Here is a 20854-nt window from a genome sequence, read left to right as displayed (position 1 = left end):
CATATTCCTGCTGTTTCACAATTAATATTTAGTGCCCTTAAAGCGACGTTGTCTGTTTTTACAAATCTATAATGACTTCAAACCCTGCCTGAGTTTCATATTCTCGAGTGGTTCTAACTCTAACAGAATTAGAGTTGTTAATATTTAGTGTCCTGCAGTCATGACAACAATAGTTTAAGTAAATCTGGCATGTCAACATCACCTCTGTCTGTGATGTATTTTCTGTAGTAAACAAACCTTTTTGAATAAACCAGGTTAAACGTAAGTGAGAACACACTGTTGGCCTTTGTCAGCACATGAATCTTCAGCCCTGACAGCATTACAGCATCATCAGGGCTGTGTCTAATAGAGAGACACATGTTAGCCAGGCTGTTTGGCCGACAGCCAAACTGACAGTTGTTCATCTGATGATCAGGCTGTGAATTCATTCACTTTCACTCCCGTCAGTTCAGGAAGTGAATCACAATCAGAGAGCTCAGACAAAGGCAATCCACTTTGATTGACGATAACTTGTCTGTTTTATCACATTTAAGATTAAACACTTCCTGAATTAACAGATTTGAAAGTGAAACCAACCTAAAGACTAAAACATGGGTCAGTTTTGGGGGTTTCAAATGCAGAGAGGTAGCAAACCAAATCAAGACATCAGAGACAAACAGATTAAAAGAACTAATCTTTCTGCGTCTCTCAGGCTTATTATCTTCTGACAGCAGAGAGATCAGAGACGACCAAAGATGGACAAGACATGTGGTGTTTTGGTGGTTTTCCCAATCAGGCAGAAAACTGAACTCTATTGATGGCAAACAAGAAGCCATCAATAGAGTCAATCATAAAAAAAAAGCTTGGACAGTCATAATCAGTCGCATAACATCCGGCTGAAATCCTGAGGTCAGTACAAAGCCCGTACTGTCAGATGGAAACGGTTTGGAGAGGAGAAGATTTACCCTTTCAGTAAAGAATGTCCTTTGCAGCTTGTAAAATATACGGAAGTGATATAAAAAGTCATGTGTTCACACATGCACAGTCACAATGTGTCAGTGTGGAGGTGTGAAGGTGATGCTGAGTGAGGGTTATTCACATTATCAAGGATGTGGTGACAGATAATCACAGGAAGGAGGTTAGTGGGGGAGAAGGGTTAGTGGAGACAGACAGAGACACAAACTGCACATTTACATTTCACGTTATCAAGTCAAGAATTTTAAAGAAGTACCAAACAGATCTATAAATGTCTGCTTTTATTTCTGGAGGAAGCTGTTCAGAGTACATATTAGATGTCTTACACTTTTGTTTCGTAGTCCTTCCAGGCTTTGTCAAAAGGCTTCTTCAGATCCTGTGAAAAACAAAACAAATCACAATCAATAGTTAGACACATACTGCTTCAATCTCTACTTCCATTCCAGCATGTAAATTGGTTCTTAATACTATCAAAAGGAGTAAGGGGCGCTGGTGGCCTAGCGGTCTAAGCGCCCCACATACAGAGGCTACAGTCCTCGTCGCAGGGGTCGCCGGTTCGATTCCCGGCCGGTCAACCATTTCCTGCATGTCTTCCCCCACTCTCTACTCCCCACATTTCCTGTCTCTCTTCAGCTGTCGTATGGAATAAAGGCCAAAAAATATAACTTTAAATAAAAAAAAAGGAGTATGTTTCCACTGTGAATATTGTCTTTACTGTAAATACGAGGCTCGCTTAAAGCTCCTGTGAGGAACGTTTGGAGCGTTTGGTTAACATGGATTTTGTCGCCCCCTGTGGACAAAGCGGTCCCTCTTATCTCTTTGCTAAATTTTGTCATGTGCATGTGTAAGTATTGACTTTTATTGACTTTAAAGCACAACATGGACTCGCCCCTCTCTATATATCTGAGCTTTTATCCCCCTACAATCCTGGTCGCAGTCTGAGATCCTCTGGCAGTGCTCTGTTAGTTGTTCGAAGGGCCCGACTGAAAATGAAAGGGGACAGGGCTTTTTCCGTCAGAGCTACTACACTCTGGAACAGCCTCAGATTCAGATTCAGAGAACTTTATTAATCCCAGAGGGCAATTTGGTTTGCAGTGTACCAGCTTGTTGATAAACAACACAAACACTAACAAACAAACGATACTCAACCTGCCAGAGGAGATCAGACCTGCAGACTCAGCCCCTTGTTTTATGTCATTACTAAAGACATATTTTTACAGGAAAGCTTTTATTGTGTGATTTTATTTAATTTTAGCTCTGATTTTAAGAGTCTGTTTTATAAGTTTGTATATTTTTAAGCTTTTATTTAATTTTATTTTCATCGCTTCATTTTGCTTTGCATTTCTTCTTGTTTTTATTACCCACTGTGAAGTACTTTGTTACCTGTATTGAAAAGTGCTATATAAATAAAGTATTATTATTATCAAGTAGTGCTTTCTAGTAAAAAAATATCATCCTGCCGTCAGAGTCTGTTTCAGCAGCATACTGTGATTGACTTTCTCTGACACCTACCCGGCAGACGGCAGCTGTTTGAAGCATTAAAAATAACTGAGTAGAAATATTCAGTCTTATCAGTGATGGTCTGGTTTGCTATTGTGGATCGTAGAGTCGTAGAGGAGCACCTGTATTAATCCACTCTGTATCACAACCAGTTAAAATCTTCTCACAGCAGCTTTAAACAACAGAAAAGCTTTACTCATAAAGAGCAGAAGTAGTTGGTCTCTACTATTTGCCAATGATAGCACCTCTCTAGTGAACCACTCATCATGGTATATCTTCATTGATTCAGCTGTTTAAAAACTCTGAATGGTTGTTTGATGAGAGATGTCATGTTGGACTAGGCACTACATGAGCTTTAAAGCTGCTGTTTGCTCGATTTTTTTCCCTATAATGGACAGATGAGCAAATGAGTGCTGTTTTTCTTTGTTACAAGACCTCTTGCTGACCTAAGCTAACTCGCTGCTGGCTGTTACCCTCATGTTGTTTTTGTAATTACATGCACACACAAGAACTGTACAAATCCTCTTCTGCTTTTTGCAAGAAAGCGAAAACAAAGTCATTCCTGTACTCTGGAATGAAAAGACGTATTTATGAAATACAGGAACATCATTAATTAAACCCCTATGTGAACAAAAGTCAAGTCCATAAAGGGAAAGGAAAGAGAACTTTAAAAGACATGTTGCTTGAGGCTGAGTGCAGGAGTTCATACAGGCAAACTATTAAGAGGAGCGATGAATCACAAAGATGTCACATGTTAAGATATTTCTCAACAGCAAAGCTACTTTATATGAATGTGAATGTGAGTGTGTGTGTGTGTGTTTTATCACACTGCAAATCATTCAGTTGAATCATCCTCCTCACAGATGCAGAGGAGTCCTGCGAGAGGTTACTGTGGAGGGTTTTTGTGGAAGTAAAATCCCTTTGTGGTTGTTTTTGGCGTTCATGAGGAGATTTCTCCACCTGCAAACATACTAACTCTGATTTCTACATGTCATCAAACCGCTTTCAGCAGCTGCTCGAGCAGAGGCGCTTGATTAAACAGCATCCCTAACGCTGCTGTGGTAATCAGAGAGTGATTAGAACAAACAAAGGCTGGCTTTAGTGGGTGCAATTGGCCATGTCATTCCCACAAAACGGGATTCAACAACGCTTCCTGAGCCTGAAAGTGAAGCCACTATGTCAGGAAAATCAATTTAATCATGCAGAGATTTCATCTAGAGAATGGTGTCACATTTGATTCAAGTTTTCTCTTTCTTATGAGATCCAAAAACCACAGTGAGCACCTGCTGAATCAAGTTTTCAGCCAATAAAACATGCATTGGCACTTAAAATGTAAGAAACCGTTATAGAAAGCGGTTTCTGTTAACACATCTTTCTGTTGAGCTGGATAGAGAGTTTGTCTTCAGTGTACTTTTCAAGCTCGGTGATCCCACTATTGACCTCCACTTCAGCAGCAGAAGAGTGGCAGCCTCGACCTGTCAGCCCAGAGGACTACAGTCTGGTTCACTGGGCCGCGCCAAAGAGCACTCAGACATGCACCCGACCAGCTTGAGGGCAGAAACCACCAGAGGAAAAGGGACATAAAAGGCTGTAAAACTACAAAAGACGCCGAAAACTCGAGTGAAAGAACGAGCGTGTAGAGAAAATGAAGCCAATGAAAAAGAAGGAAGTGAACGGCAGGGTCAAGAGAGAGCCAAAGAGAAAAGAGCGGGTAAGCGGAAGGAAATGTCAGAGCCAGAGAAAGAGGAGAAAAATGGTAACAATGGCTAAAAATACCAGACACAGGCATCGCCGGGCAGGGACAGGCAGGGCAGAATAGGCCAAAGAACAGGGCAAACACTCCCTGAGAGAGCAGCGCCAGAGATCTCAGCGCCCTGATTCCTCGTCCGACTGGATCCAAAGGACAGAGGAGGAATGTCACAACCTTGAAAGGGCCTCCTTTTCAAACTTACAACCACCTACTACCTGCGACCGCACAGGTCCAGGAATAGAGCTCCCTGCTTCACATTCCTCACACCTTTTTCCACCTCAGTAATGAATGTATGAGCTGGTCAGCTGCAGCAAAGGCAGAGTTTAGACTGTGTAGTAATGGTGCACCTAACGTTTCTACTCTTGAGGTATGAAGTCCAGCTGACTTTGAATGGCTGGTTTTGAATCTTTATTTGGTTCTCAGATCCTTCTGTCTCCATCTGTCTGGAAAATTACATTTAACAGAGTAAACAAAAAGCCTTGGTCCAGGAGAAAGTGTCTCTGTTACGAGGGGAATTAGTCCCTGGTAAGGTCTCCCAGGGTAGAAGAGGTCTCAAGGAAGTATCCAGACCAAGAGTGACTCAAAAGATCTCTATGGAGCAGACATTTAGGAATGGAGCTACCTCCCACATAATCAGAGGGCTACCCCCTGGAGCCAGACCTGTGGGGATGCTTGCTGGTGAGTGTCTGGAGTTTGGCCTTGTATCCATGGGGTTGCTTAGCCTGGAAAATGCCACCTTGTGGGCTCATCCCCACAGGGACAGGCTTAGTTGTTGGGTAGAGTGCAGAATAGGTGGCAGGTGAAAGCAAAGGGCTTGGTGTGCAGATTCTTCAGCAGGGTAGAGCAGCTTTCATTGTGCAATTTGCAATGATTCATCATTCCCAGCATGCCAGCTCCTTACTTTATTGATCAAGCACATATCTGGTCTTGGAATGGTGAAGAATGTTTGTGAAGATTGCCACAAACTAAAAATGAATTAAGTTTCTGGAGTTTCTGGAGTCAAATCAGTTGAGGTAGTCAACCAAAAAAAGCCATCTGCAACGGTTTGATGAATGCAAACACATGAGGAAAAGCCTCAATTTGTAGTCCGCTCTTATCTCAAATCTTAAACATCGAGCATGCATGGGTGGCTCAGTTGTTCATGACTCAATGAATCACAATGCGAGCCAGTGCAGCTGGACCGCAGACCTCTCTGCTTGAACTCCTCGCTTACAAAAACACTGGCGATTCTGCAGCGACTGTCCGGACACTGTAGCAGAATAGTGATGAGCTGATATGACTCACACGGTGGGTTAAAAAAACAGAGCAGTCGATAAACAGAGGATAAGAGGGTCGGCTGCAGGCATGACATCATGCTGCCGTCCACTCAGAAAGCTGCCTGTTTGCAGAACATGTTGTTGTCTCAGCACTTTCCTTTTTCCACTGGACAGAGAGCGTCTGTGTGTTTATCTTCAGTAATAACACTCGTGGGTCCTCTGGGGATCTCACCCCAGACTGTTTTTCACTTGTACTGCACTGACAGTGACAGAGCTGCATCCTGAGTTAAGATTATTCCAGGAGTTTGTTTGTCCTAACTTTCTTTTCCTTACAACACAAAAATGATAGCATCATTTATTTTTCTTCTTCTAAAGCATGAAATCATAATTACCGTCTTAATGGAAATGTCTGTGGAGGTACATGAGGTGGAAAATGTTGGTTTTGAAAAGAGCAACAGCAGTGACAGGTTGCTAGGTTGTAGCCCTCTAATCACAGAGCCATTAGAGGCAGCCTCCCTTGGGGTAGGTTCATCCACAAGCTCATTGCCAAAGACAGCACCAGCTGAATATTAACAAACTCTAAAAGGGAACGATCGCCACCAGAAAGCCATTAAGTCTCGAGTTAAATCAAACAACATAACTGCTGGCTATTATAGCTGACATGCTGCAGCATTAACACTGGAACACAAGGTAGAAAAATCATATCCTTCATATATTTAACATAAATAAAGCATCAAATGTTAGAGTGATGCATTTCTAGGAGGCGTCTTCATATTTCACGGCCATTTTTATCTATCACATCTCTAAATTTGTTTCGTAGCAGCTTCATGCCCTCTAAATATTTCTGTTACACTCTACTATGACGAAGGATTAGACGTGTTTTTATGATATTACAGCGTCTTTGACGAACGTGCATGTTTCATTTAAAATGTAAAGATGTTGTTGAGAGTTCTGGGTCCCAGAAATATATGATGCATGTAGAGTATTCGTGGAAAACTCTTGAACTTCTCAGCATGTTGAGATGCAATTTCAACTCCAAATCTAGCATTTTCTCGTCAAATCAGTTGGTGCATAAATCCTGTATCATTTACTCTGTCTTCTTATTATCTTTTGTGACTCATTACACACACTTTTGTCAACAATACTGGGTTTATTTCCTGTCCATAGAGCTCTCCGCTCTTTTAGCAACATCTCTTCCTCTTTTTTTTTTGACGCCCCCACATCCATCAGTCTCTGGATGTTAGTTTCATTTCTTCTCCCTCTGGGGTCGAAGCAGCCTGTTATGCAGCCTGCTTCTTTCCCCTGTCCTAACTAACAGCTACTTCCCCTAGGAAAGGAGAAGCAGCATAATGACAGAGGAGGAAGAAGGTGATGAAGAAGGGAGGGATGAGGGAACTGCCTAAGGCTCAGAAGGTGAGCAACAGGTCACCTCATAGGTGTAACCGTGGACAAAGATATTTTTGGATGACTCCTGCAAGCACTTTTTTCTTCCTTTCTTCATGAGTCTTAATTTTTGAGGTTCGCTGACATTACAACAGTGGTGACATTTATGCAAGTGTGTGTGTGTGAAAATGTGTGTGTGTCCTGGGGTATAAAACATCCAGCAGCTCATTAGCCCCGTGTCATTCGGGTAATGAGAATCATCGGAAAGCTAATGAGCAATAAGTGGGTAAGCACTACAGATGAGACTGGCAGTAAAAGCCAGACTGGGGAGTGAGGGGGTGGAGTGACAGGGACAGGAGGGCTGGAGGGAGAAAGGGGGGAAGTGAATGATAATAAGAGATAATAAGTGGAGTTTAAAAAGGACAAAGAGAAGGAATCAAGGAGGAGAAACGCAGACAGGCTGAAAAGAAAACACTTCAATTAGAGACACCCAAAAGAGGGAGAGGTCAAACCGGTCAAAGGTTGAGACTGAGCCAAGGGGGCTGAGGGTCATGGGGACAACCAGCCTTCCTATGGCAACCAGCACTGCCTTAATCGCATCATACCTCGATGGAAACATCAGCCAATCATGTGTCTGAAGAGTGAAAGGTCACAGAGTGTTGCGGACAGTGCTGATTTCATTACGGAGCTGCAGGGCCTGCTAACGAGAGTCTGTCTGGGTTCAGTCCGTTCCGTAGAACCACATGATCGGCCGGCTGACTCACTAATGGGCTGCATTAGTGTACAGGATCGGTCTGTTTATTGAACTTCAATACTTTTTAGGTGCGGGTGGAAATGTGTCTGCAGCAGCACGTATTGAAAATTATTCAGCGTCCACATCAAGTCGAATTTGTTGTTTTGTTTACTTCTGTAATCTTAAGGTCCTGAGACAAATCTGATCTGAGTCTGTTTACTCTCTGGCTCTTCAATTCCTTAAACGTAGGCTGAAATAAAGGTGTAAAATACTCTGATACATAATAAGCCGCCAGTGCATTTAGGATAGGTCAATGCAGCTTTACTTTTGCTAGTGAAATGCATTATCAAGCAGCAAAGTAAGTTGCATAGACTGTTGGACAGAGTATCCGTGATGTCACCCATCTGTTTCTGGAGCCGATTTTTGGCTGGTGCCATATTGGAAATGTCAAACTAAACCTAACCTATGTGGAGCTAGAGTGAGGTAAAGAGCGTCTATGCTGAAAGCTATAGTGTTCCTGCCTGTCAATCAAGTCAGCTGTGCCTCTAATAATGCAAAACTCATAATCTTAATATCTTCAAAACTGCTGAGTCATGAAAAAATTCAGACTACACTCATTTTTTGTACCAGATTGTAAACATGTTTATTTCTGCTGTAAAGATCAGCTTTTTTGAATTGTATGTGGTTTCCGGTACTTCCAGACCTAGCCTCAAGTGGGCACTCGAGGAACTGCAGTTGTAACACTTCTACATTGACTTAATTTCTCTCAGTCTGAGGTTGCAGCTTGAGTGACGGGCAGATGAAGCCTAAATATAAAGGTACTAACAGTAAAATAACCAGTCGGTGCTCGGGCCCTAATAAGAATTAAGGAGTGTAATGTATATAAACTGTTTTTTGTCACTTTCTTTCTGGTACTGCTGATGTTTTGGGGTAATCATATGGATTGTACAAGAGAGGCGAAAAAATAAGCCTGGGGCTTCAGCTTACTCCTTCTTTGGTCTTTGTTGTTGTTTTTTTGTTGTTGTGAATTTTATTGTGTGAAACAAATCAGTGTCAACATGTAAAAATGGTGTTATTATCTCTCCATATATTTACAGTAAGTTTACAGCAGGAGTCTCCCCAATCTGTCCCTTGTCCAAAACAAATACTGAAACTAGAATACACTGCCTCTGGGGGTGTGATAAGATTCAACTATTCTGGAGGGCAGTATGTGGAGAAATCAGTAAGGTGATAGGGCAAAATTTGCCTCCTAGACCACTTTTGTGTCTACTTGGAAGTATACCAGACTCTTTGAGGGTACAAAATGAAATGATTCAATTTCTTTTAATGTTGACAAGGAAGGCTATAATGGCAAAGTGGGTGGGAGATGAATCTCCATCTATCATATTGTCGAAATCTCTGATATCTGATGTTGTCACTTTTGAGAAGTTGAGATACTGTATAAGAGGAAGAGCTCATCTTTTTAAAAGAATGAGAGAAACCTCTGAATCTTTTAAATATTAAGTGCAATTTATAATAAAGATACTTAAGGGCTTAAGGATTGTTCTGCTAATGTACAATACAACTGTCTATTACAACTGTACTATGCTAAAAAAAGTGGTGTTATGTTTTTTGTTAGATGACTCTTCACACAAACTTTAGACTTTTGTTCTTTTTAAATTAATGACCAAAATAAATACGTTCATTCATTTGTGTCATTCTGTGTCTCTGGTGTAAAATATCGTCTCATCAGCATGCTAATCCATCAATTGGACCATGAACCCACAAATAATCCACTTGACTGGAAGCCCGTGGATGATACAGCAGAGCGTTTAACTCTTGTTATCTCCTTGTGTTACACTTCCTGTTCGGTTGCAGAGTAACGTGAGCTCATACTGATTGGATGTCTTACCCCTTTGACTCCCTTCAGGTCTCCTTTCAGCAGGCTGTCCAGAGGAAACGTGATGATGTTGTTCATGTTTTGGAACTGGAGGAGGATGAGGAGAGAGAGAGAGAAAGATAAGAGTGGAAAGGTTACATCAGAGGATTTGAACCAGCCCGACGCCACTGAGGTATAATCCGTTTGGAGTTTTGTGTGATTTTTAGGTGTATGCATGTCCAATCTGAGAAGAGTGGCATTTAGGGAAAAAGGATCTGTGTTGTCTCTGTTTACAGTCAGTGACAGCTGAAGAAAGGTGGCTGGATGAGATAAATGAACCAAGAGATAACTACACTTTGCTTAGAGTCGCTTAAATCTATTAGTTTCCATCTTCAGAATCATATCTACCACCTTTTATCACAACTTTTTAAGTCAAAAACATAAAATGGTCCACTATGAGACGAGTAGCTCCCCTGTTAAAGGAGGCCAGGTTGGGTTTATACTGCTGCACTTTATCCAGGAAGCTTTGAGAGATTACATCTTCACATCCAGCTCAGGCAGCAGCTCATATTACTTTAATAAAAGGTGTGGAGATAACACTAATACCAAATCTCCAGCTCCTGGTCTCAGCGTGAGTCCATACAGTGTCCAGGCGCAGTCACGGACCACACATGATGGTGTCGGATTTTTCCAATAAAGCTCTGGCCTGGTTACAAAACCTGAGCGGGACGAGCTTGAATGAGATCCAGGAGATATTTGGTGTTTCAGTGGAAAACTAGAGCTACCTCCTCAAGAGCTTAGAGAACACACACACACACACACACACACACACACACACACACACACACACACAGACTGGAGGGGGTTGAGACGATTAGGGACAGGATGGAAATCTACGTTTATCCCTGAGTTTATCCCTTTGTTTTTACCTCTCCTTCCACTCCTCTGTATTTACAAACACACACTTTAACGCACATTAGATGGACTCACCAGGTTTTTGAAGAGCGCAGTGAGCTCCTTGGTGAAGACGGAGAACTTGAGGAAGGCTGAACCCAGATCTGGATCGTCTCTGTACACACAGTTCTCACCGAATTTCTCCAGGGCTTGGGTGTACTGCTCCTCGTTCTCCACGTGAGCTGCAAACACAAACACACACACACTGAGGTCAGCTTTGACAGGTGAAGAAATCAAAACTCTATGATTGTTTCCATCTAAGATCAATCCTGCTGTATGAATAATATATGACTATTTCTGTGCACGCAGGTCGATCATTTCATTCCACTTAAAGGATTTCCCCTGAGAGTTCGTTTCCTCCTGACGCTGCCACCCGTTGCTTTGATTATTGTGCGCAATGAGAACATACAGAAGTCATCATCCAATCATCACCAGCTGATCTGACTCTGACTGATCGACTCAGATTCTATTATTGGTAACATGGGTAATAAAGGTAATGGTTGAAGCAGCAGATGCATAAATCCCCAGGCATTTTTCTGTAGCTGTGTACTGTAACACTTCTTGTTTGGAGTTTTTACAAGCAGTGCTATCTGTCATAAAAGTGCTAAACCTCTGTTGACATTTTCAGGGCAGAGTTGCTCTCATTTCACAGGAGGTAGAAACTGCTGCAGCTTTCAACAACAGCAGGAAACTTTTTGTTTCCGTGCTCTGAATCAACAATTATATCTGACGAGTGCTAAAATAATTTGTCATTTAATTAGTTATGAAGCCAAAGGAAAGTTATCAGTGGAGATAAGATTTATGACTGAGTTTTTATCTTGAGAAGTGTGATAAATAATCTCTGGTTCCATCAGTCAGGTCTTTGGGCTTTGACTTATTAAAACAGCTTTTCATGCCTGTTATCTTGGACTCTTTTTGACCCATTTTTACAAAAGAAAAGACAGATTCTTTGATAAATATAAAATTTAAATGTCATCTAACTTCCTAAATGAGAACAGAGAGGAGATTTTTAAGAAGTTCAGGTTTTTCATCCTATGTTAAGGACACACACTTGCAAACATGCAAACCTCCTTCATTAACACATCAGCTGAAAGCCAGACACCTGTCAGGATGAATCCCATAAAAAGCACTTCCTATCTTATCATTTTTGTCATGCTGCAAACACTTGTGTTTCATGTGTTTTGTGTCCTTAATTGTTTTAGCCTGTTTGCAGTGTGTCTTCTTAACATACAAACAGTATTTCCTTTCACTGTGTATGCAAATATTAGAGGAAATGACAATCCAAAAATGATTGATCTTGAATCTTGAAGGATAAGAGTTGATAAGATATCACTCATTGATTCCTCAGTGGAGAAATAATAGGTGTAAAAAATACTCAAAAAGTTGGATAAAAGGAAAAAACATAAATTAAGTGAGATAATAAAAGTAAATATTGTAAAAATAATATTTTTATTTCATCTTACTTTATTTATTATCTAGATCAAATTTTAGTCATTTTTTGTTTTATTTTATTTTATTTATTTATTATTATTATTTAAGTAAGTATAGTGTAGCATCTTAACTTCTTTTAATGGTTTAATTTTAAGTGTTTTATTATCTGAGAAATGTATTTTATTTTAGTGAGTTTACTTTCGTGTGTTGAGTTTTAAGTTCTTATTTTACCTCCAGTGTTTCCTCATTAATATATCATGACGGCATTTCCTCAGTTTGTTCAGCAACTTCTTTTTTATTTGTATTTTCTTATTATTATGTTTATTTTTTTATTGTTCTAATTATTATTGTTGCATATATTGTGTTCTTAACCGTAGGATTGTGGGGGTGGGATTGGGGTCAGGTCTGGGGTTGGGATAAGGATGGGGGGGTCTTTTTATTTTTATTTTTATATCTATATTTTTTTGTTAATTATTCTATTTTAAGTTTTTTATGTACAGCACTTTGTGTTACAATGTCATTGTATGAAAAGTGCTTCGTAAATAAAGTCTGATTGATTGATTAATTGATGATGATGATAACATTAACATTTATTCAGCAGCTAAGCTCTTTAAATCAGAGATTAGACACACTCTTTGACCTTTTTCAACCCTTAAGTGTATTTAGTTTTCATGTTTTCTTGTCTTTGAAGACAACACAGAGACACGTCAGGGGGAAAAGTGATACTTCATAAAAAAATGTACTTAAAGCGACGATCACACCACACAAAGAGAGATAGACAGAAATGAAAAAAGAGCAGCAGAAAATAAATTGTGACGTTTAAGATGGGCCGAAAGAAGCAGAGAGGAAATCCAGCGTGTCGGCCCCTGAACTAAACAAACCCTCCGTCAGTGAGCAGCCTTAAACCAGCCATGACCAACGTCTCCCTGCATGTCTAAAGTTGACCTAATCTACCTCCAGGTTGGGCCTGGATGATTCCTCTTAATACATGTCACGGTAGACTGGGCAGCTGAAAACAGCTAATGCCACTGGGATGGAGCACTGCTGGTGACTGTTGCTATGACAACACTCGTTAAGCAGGGTAATGGAGACAGCGGTGAGGTTTAGGGAAGGACTCCGGAAAAAATGAAAAGGAAGGAAGAGTGTAAAAATATAAGGATGTACTCCTCAAGACACCTGCTGCCACATCCTGTCATCTTTTCATTCCCCTCACACACACACACACACACACACACACACACACATATATATATATAGACACAGACACACAGACAGACACAGAGACACACAGAGACACACAGACACAGACACACATATAGACACAGACACACAGACAGACACACACAGACACAGACACAGACACACATATAGACACAGACACACACAGACACAGACACAGACACACAGAGACACACAGACACAGACACACAGACACACAGAGACACACAGACACAGACACAGACACACAGAGACAGACACAGACACAGACACAGACACACAGAGACACACAGACACAGACACAGACACAGACACACAGAGACACACAGACACAGACACAGACACAGACACACAGAGACACAAAGACACAGACACAGACACACAGAGACACACAGACACAGACACAGACACACAGAGACACACAGACACAGACACACACACAGACACACAGACACAGACACACACACAGACACACAGAGACACACAGACACAGACACAGACACAGATTTGGCAGGTTTATAGAGGAGGATGGATCAGCTCATGTCCCTGCTGCAGAGATATCCATCAGGTTATTAATAGAGGAAAGCCTCTGAGTCACTACCTGCTGACCTCACATCAGAAGAAAATCTAATCCTCTGAACATCCACTGATACTGATCCAGATGATAAAACTCCTGATCCTGGAGCAGGTGGAGGAAAACACTGATACACTGACACACCTCACAGGCTAGATGTTGTATTCTTAATGCTGTTTTCACTGTGTAAATTGTCACCTCTGCAACGTGGTAAGTAATGCAACGCCAAATTCTCTTCATTAAGCATCGCCTTCGTAACTGAGATAGTGAAAATCAACAGAGATCTATCATACACTTAAATGCTCAAAGTTGAAATAGTCCTCAGAAAGTACTCAGAAATCTGATTGTTTAATCTGATCAATAATCAAAAATTGTCAATAGTATAAAAACAAAGAGAAAACATATTTCCTCAGACTATGTAAAGTGTGACTGCTTAGGGTGGAAGTTTCAATTTTGATAGATATTGACACCTATATGAAGTCTTCTAAATGATACAAGTCTTTGTTGAATCTTCTGTTTCTATTATTTGGTGGAATGATGAGGTGATAATACGTTTTTAGCAGACCTGATGATGTTTTAATGCATGATGTTTTGGTTACCTTTGCTTAGTACTAATTTTACAGACCCTACCTTGAACACAATTTAATTTACCCTCATGTCGCCTTGTTCAGTTAACTAGCTAACGTTTATCCTGCCGAGATCAACACAGATTTCAGGACTGGATTGCTTGATTTCACTAATGGGTTTTGCAACAAAGTTTGGGTGCATCCTACATGGCTGCTTTGAGTCAAAGGTACTGCATTTAGGTCTAATTAGATGCACAATGCTGATGTGTTGGCCATGAAGGATATGTCCCTGAACTTGCAAGTAATTCTTCTGAAAAATAAATTGAATTTTGCATCCTTCTCAACTTTGTATGTAGTCCAACTAAAGACCTCTTCGCAAGTTTCACCATCCTTGCAAGCAACTGACCACCAGACTTCTTCCTCTTGTATTTTTAATCCTGGCAGCTCGCAATTCAGTTTTATTCAGAATCTTTGTTGGACCATCGATGTATGTTTGCAAACCGTTACTTTGACTTAGACTTGACTCAAGACACAAGGTTTCGTCACAAGACTCAAGACAAGACTTGAAAGCAGAATCAATAAGCTCAAAAAGGTATAGAAAATGTGTTTTTTGAAGTTTGGGGTACCAGGTTCTTAAAAGAATCAGGTTTTTATCCACAACCCTTTTGACTGATGCAACAACTGACAGTCCTGTTGATTGACTAAATGCTGATTTTTTTAACGCTTTCAAAATGTGTACTATATAAAATTTCTTCCTCACACAAAGAAAAGCATGACTCAACTTCTGTTTTTTTCTAAGGATACACATCCGAAGATGATGGAACCCACTTTATATCGTTGTTGTTGTTGTTTAAAGGATATAGTGACATTTTATATTACACAGGAAATGTTTTGAACCAAAAATAAAAAATAAAAATAGTTTAAATTACACTCAAATTCTTTTGTAATGTGGGCCAAAAAGGGAAAAACTTGCAAATGAACAAACACGACACAATCAGCTGTTATTTGGAGCTAATGATTTAAAGTTTTTGAAGCAGGGTGAACAACCTCCAGCCTCTAAAGATGTTAATAAGGTGTCTGGGATTCGAGTTAATTTTAGGTGCTGAGGGTCTGTCAGACAAAACAAACAATCTGAACACATCAGCGTGAGCTCTGGAAACCTCTGGCTCTATTTTCTGACACCAGTAACCGATGAGAAACACAACAAGACAGTGAAAGCAGTCAAATGTGCCACATGAAGATAAACTTCAAATCCCTGTGATGTGTCAGACACTAACCCTCACCCTCACCGCACGCCCACAGTCTACTGTTTACACATCAGCTCCAGCTGTGTGGCAGCGTCTCTGCCAGGCTCGCAGCAGACAGGGCGGTGTCCTGCGGATGTTTTTCAAAGTGGCACATGAGAACACCAAAAGCAGACCAAACCCCCACCCCCCACCCCCCCACCCCTCTGGGCTGCACAGAGTATACATGTGTATTTGTTGCAACTTGACCCGAATACATGACACATCCAGGGAACCACAAGAAGCTGCATGACAAGAAGAACCAGTTTATGAGTAACATGAAAACGGAGAACAGAGATGGCGTCTTCTATATTTACACTGTCAACAAAGCCTGCTAATTCACTGTGGACTGAGCACTTACAACATATTTAGGTGGTGTTGATGGGAATTCCTGGAGAATTATGGGCATGTTATGCTTTAAACCTTAAATATAAGTTAAGGATGGTGTATAGGGAGCGGGTTGTTACGGCAGATTGGAACCCTGACAAAGTGAGCAGGATCCCGACAGGAAGCAAGAAAACAGATGTGGATGAAGAAGAATATCACGACAAGTGCTAGATAATAAGAAAATCTGTTGATTCAATTTTGAGACATACATTTACAGACATTAAGCTGCAACAGGACAGAATTTTACAACAAAAATTATAATCCTGGTAATTTCCTCTTTCCTCTGAAACATATCGACACAGAAAAAACACCAGTGTCCAGCTTCCAGGCGCCTGCTGAAGATTATCCAACATCCCATAGGCCTGTTTTGCAGCTTCTTCCTTACTATCTCACACACACATGCAGTAACACTCACGCACTCACATGGTTTAATCAGCAGATACCAGACCAGCCTCTGCTTCCTCCCTCCGTCTCTCCCACTCTCATTCCCTCACACTCAGCTCCATCAGGCTGCTCCGTCGACGCTCACTGACACAATGTGCGGCCGACCTCAGATCAATCCCACAATTCTCTACGGACTGCGTGAAAACACCACTGGGCTCCACGGCTACTTTACAACGCGTGGCCACCGAGGGGAGGGAGAGTGTGATACTTTTATCCACCACAGATTTAAAGATAGGGTGTGACGAAGCAAAAGAGGAGAAGACTGAAGGGATATTTTGACATTTTGGGGAATGCTTTTATTTCTCTTTCTGCTTGGAAATAGAGATGAGAAGATTGATAGAGCTGTCATCCAGTGTGTGTTATTCAAACATGGAGTAAAAGAGAGCACAGCTGAATCCTTGTGGGCTTTCTAATCTGGATCCAAAGCTGTAAAATATCAAACTTTGGCAGACAAAAAGATCATAAACACAAAAATGCTGTTGTTTTTTCCTTTTCCTTTCGCCTTCACTAAAGTCATTTCCAAATAAAAACAAACAAAGATGTGGGATGGACATCAAGAACCAAACCCTTTTGGTACGAGTATGCGCTTAGTCAGAACCGAAAGTACTGAAAAGCAAACAAACAGTGCTCCTATTGGTATTTAACGTATCATACATAACTGTCTTCTTGCATATACAGCTAAAAAAGGCGGCAGAGTGTTTGGAGGTTTTGGCTCATTTCACAAAACTTGAATCTTGTGCCTCTTTGTGCAGCTTAGATGAAAAGGCGGTTGCATCTACAAAGGGTAACATTAGCAAACTAACTAAAAAATGTTCACTGTTTTATAAATCTGAAGCGGTGCAGCATGTTTGATTGCTCCAGCATGGCGGCTCATGCTACCTCTGTTGCTGGTGTTAGGTCCTCAGTCCAGCCTGAGTCCTGGTGTCAGTGACAGCAATGCTGCAGATGGGATTACTGAACTACAACTGCATGTAAAACACATTCTATAGAACACAGCCACCTGTACGTCTAGCTTGTCACCATCAGATCAAACTCAAGTGATTTCTTTATCATAATTAGAGGAGCTGGAGTTTTGTTTCTGTAATACTTCAGGCAAAGCTCTCAAACCTTCCCGCTGATAGCCATCATATGGGTCCCCTTCATATCGTCCAGATGTTGCAGCTTTCCCTTCGTTCATACTCTGTGTCAGTGTTCAATTACAGAGTAAGAGCCCAGAGCACCCAGGATAAATGAACGTCTTCAGCAGAGATGAAACACTCCTTAAGCGGAAGAGAATCTCTGCAGCTGTGGTGTCACAAACACTTTTTACAGCAGAGCCATCCTGCTGGCTCTGGTGTTTACACAGACGCTGGTTTGCCTCTGTGCAGCTTCTGCTACCACCTCTGCTGCCAGGATGGAGATGGAATGAGCTCACCTCGCCAATCCACCACAAACCTTTTCTTCCTCTTGAACAGGCTGTGTACAAAAGGCTGTCGTGACACTGCCACTTTAGAATTAATAGAACATTTTACAGATAAAGTCTCACAGGTTGATTCAGTTTAGCTTAGCATGGATATTGGAGACAAGGGGCTATAGCTGGCCTGGCTGTATCCCAAACTAAGGAGCACTAGGAGCCCAGAAATGCTCTTTTAAATCCACCCACAGTCATCATTAGAGGACTCCCTCTTCTCCATTCTGCTCACTCTAACCATGAACCTCTCCTCCCTCACCCAAATCAAAGTATTTCGAGAAGAGTGAATCAAACACTGACGGTCTCCCGTTGTGAGGTGTGTGTTTGAAAGGCAACCCTAAAAAAAGTCAGGATCTGCGTGACATCAATCTCCTTATCTCTGGAAAAAATACAAAAAAGCGTCTTTATATTTTTGATAATATCAAACCTTAGTGTGCAGACTGAGGTGACGCTGTCTGACTTTGTCATCACACTTTCTCTTGCGTCCTTTCCTTCTTTTATTCTATTCTCCCCTCCGTTCTTTTCCAAACACATCCATCCAGATTAATCATGCTAGAGCTTGTGGGAGTCACATTTTCTCGATTTCATGGCAGCTACAAAAAAATATGCAGTGAAAGATGAATGTGTGTGTGCAGGACCCAAAGGACCTAACCAAACAAGATGCCATCGAAATTCACCCAATAAAAATTCTGATGCAATGCAGGTCAAGTGCTGCAATATTCAGCAGCAACATGCAGCTCATACAGTAAAGGTAGAACAGCTGGAACACAGCATTCACTCGTCTGCGGTGAGTAGTTTTTTTGTTCAGCGGCTCTGGCAGGTCTGTCCTCACAGCTCTGCTTCATCAGCTCCAGGTTCTTCAGGGGGGAGTTTGAGATGCTGCTGCTGGTTTATTCATCAAAACCCTCCAGCTGACAACCTGTCAGGTGCCTGAAGCAACACGGGGCTCTCTCTCTCTCTCCATCTCCCTCTCTCTTGTTGGTACAGCTCCCTCAGCAGTTTTCTCTCTCTCTCATTTCCTCATCTTTTTCCTTCCAGCTTACGATGCCTTCTTAGCCCCGTTGTCTCTTCATGGCATGATAACACTTGAAATCTTGCTTATTTTTCTTCACCTTTGTTTACCAAACCTTCCTCTCCCCCCATGCATCTCCTCATCATCAGTATTCCTAAAGTCATAGCCTGAAATATCTTTGTACTCCACTGTCAGTGGTTGCAGGAGGATCCTCTTGAGGCAGTCAGTGTTTGGCCCCCCTGCTGCGTGGCTCATTATTCAGTATGAATAAAACGGTCTGCTTTGACTGTTTATCTGTACGATGGTGGATTTGGATTTGGATTCTGCAACAAAACTGCCTCCCTGAGTGTCAGCATTTACACTTGAGCTATGTTTCAACTTAGTTCAGTTCATTATCAAATCTTAAGTGCATTACTTTGCATCATTAAACATCTGAAGATATTTTCTCTAGTGCTACTATTCTAGTGTATTCAAGAATTCAGGCCCCAACACAAACTACTGATTCAAGCAAGTTGCACAGGTGTAAACCGTAGAGCTCATTTTTGCATAATGAATCTACAATAACCAGTATGTTAATGAAATGCCTTACTACAGTTTGATTTCAAGATATTGACTGATATAGCTCATGTTGTTTGTTGTGTAACCTTTGGACTTTGCATAGAAATTGCCTGCCAGAAAATATACTGGTATTTTTATGTGTTGTGATGTGGATTATCTTGCTATCATGTTTATTACTATAGTTCAATGTAAACAGGATTATGCAAACAACAGTCTTGCTGCAGATGATCTCAGGATTTAGTTTAAGTTGTGACCTCTACATGGCGACACAGACTACAGAAGTCTTCCCTTTCTGCTGCAGAAAGAATGAAGGGTAAAGCTAGATTGCTAAACATGATCATGTGGAAAAAAAAGGATTCATGCACATGATGTACAGACAGCATGGCTTACAGAGATGAATGGACACCAGAGGATTCTAAAAATATATACTATATACACTCCAAGATTCACAATACACAGCAGCTTGGTTGTCATCATGGCAAGTTGTGATGTTCAAACTGCTTAATTTGACCTAATTGAGGACTGTACAGACAACACAGAAGTTATCTTGCTGAGAAAACAACTGTTTTCAGATCTAGCCGATATGACACAACTCAAGATACTTCTTCGAATTGTTTTTCTGGCCATAAGTAAAAAAAAAAAATCTCTCTTTCTAGCCTTGTTATATGTTGAAAAGCTCCATACGAAGAATAAAGGAGTTATTTCATCTTCATGTGGTTTCTTACAAAATGAAAGGATCCGTCTGCTTAGTCAACCAACAATTAAACATCACCCAGGCAAGTCAGCACCAGAATTACAAGTCTGCTTGACAAATGATTCATAATTTATAACTGTAGGCCTGAAATGTCTTAGCTGTATAATGAAGACACCTTCCACTCACCTGTTAATGGCTTCTGCCATTCTGCTAGAGTGCTCTACTACCCAGATGTAAACAAGCACAGATGACACATGGCATCTCATAGCATGGCAAGGTTAGGCAGTATTTTGATGGATTAATGAAGATAGTTGTTTGTAGGCAGTCTGCTTAAACTAGCATATAACCACTCGACCGGATCAAGGCTTAACTCGGCAAACCAATGTGACAGTGCATTCAGACTCTGTGGTCCCATGTTTAGCCATGCTAAATGTTAACTGTTTCCTGAGGGTTTTCTTGCCTTTTGACAGAATTCAATTTTCTGTTTTAACGACTAGAAAATGAATTGCCTCAGAACAACCCCAAGACCATCAAAGACCTTCTCTTCTTATATTTCAAATGCTTATTTCATCAATTTTTAATAACAAAAAACTTGATTTGCAGCCTTAAGTGTTTAGTATTTTTAGATATAGTAATAAAAGGTATAACACAGCAGACTCTACAATGTGCTCTAACATATTGTACGTAATCAGCATTGTTCTCTCAGAATCACATTTCTCTGTCTAATATTCAGGAGAAGCAATGCTAAAACAGGCATGAGCCTCTTGGAGTAATCGTTGCTGTGTTCAAAGCAGATCAAGGTCTGGTGAATCATTGAGGTCAAGGTGAACTTGGTTAATACTGAGGAAC

At 41.0% G+C, this 20854-nt stretch overlaps 1 protein-coding gene across 1 annotated transcript in view; it reads right to left on the bottom strand.

The window, feature by feature from the left end:
- The window catches only part of asap2a (ArfGAP with SH3 domain, ankyrin repeat and PH domain 2a), a 65926-nt gene that overhangs the window by 23207 nt on the left and 21865 nt on the right, over positions 1–20854 (bottom strand). The window contains exons 4-6 of the mRNA XM_034674519.1: positions 10425–10570; positions 9468–9542; positions 1281–1330 (exon numbers count right to left, since the gene is read on the bottom strand). Of these exons, the coding sequence (XP_034530410.1) occupies positions 1281–1330; positions 9468–9542; positions 10425–10570 (271 nt within the window). The remainder of the gene's footprint in view (positions 1–1280; positions 1331–9467; positions 9543–10424; positions 10571–20854) is intronic.

This window comes from Notolabrus celidotus, chromosome 22 (genome assembly GCF_009762535.1).
Source record: "Notolabrus celidotus isolate fNotCel1 chromosome 22, fNotCel1.pri, whole genome shotgun sequence".
NCBI lineage: Eukaryota > Metazoa > Chordata > Actinopteri > Labriformes > Labridae > Notolabrus > Notolabrus celidotus.
The sequence above is the reverse complement of the archived record's forward strand: the minus strand, read 5'-3'. Positions and strand labels throughout refer to the sequence as shown.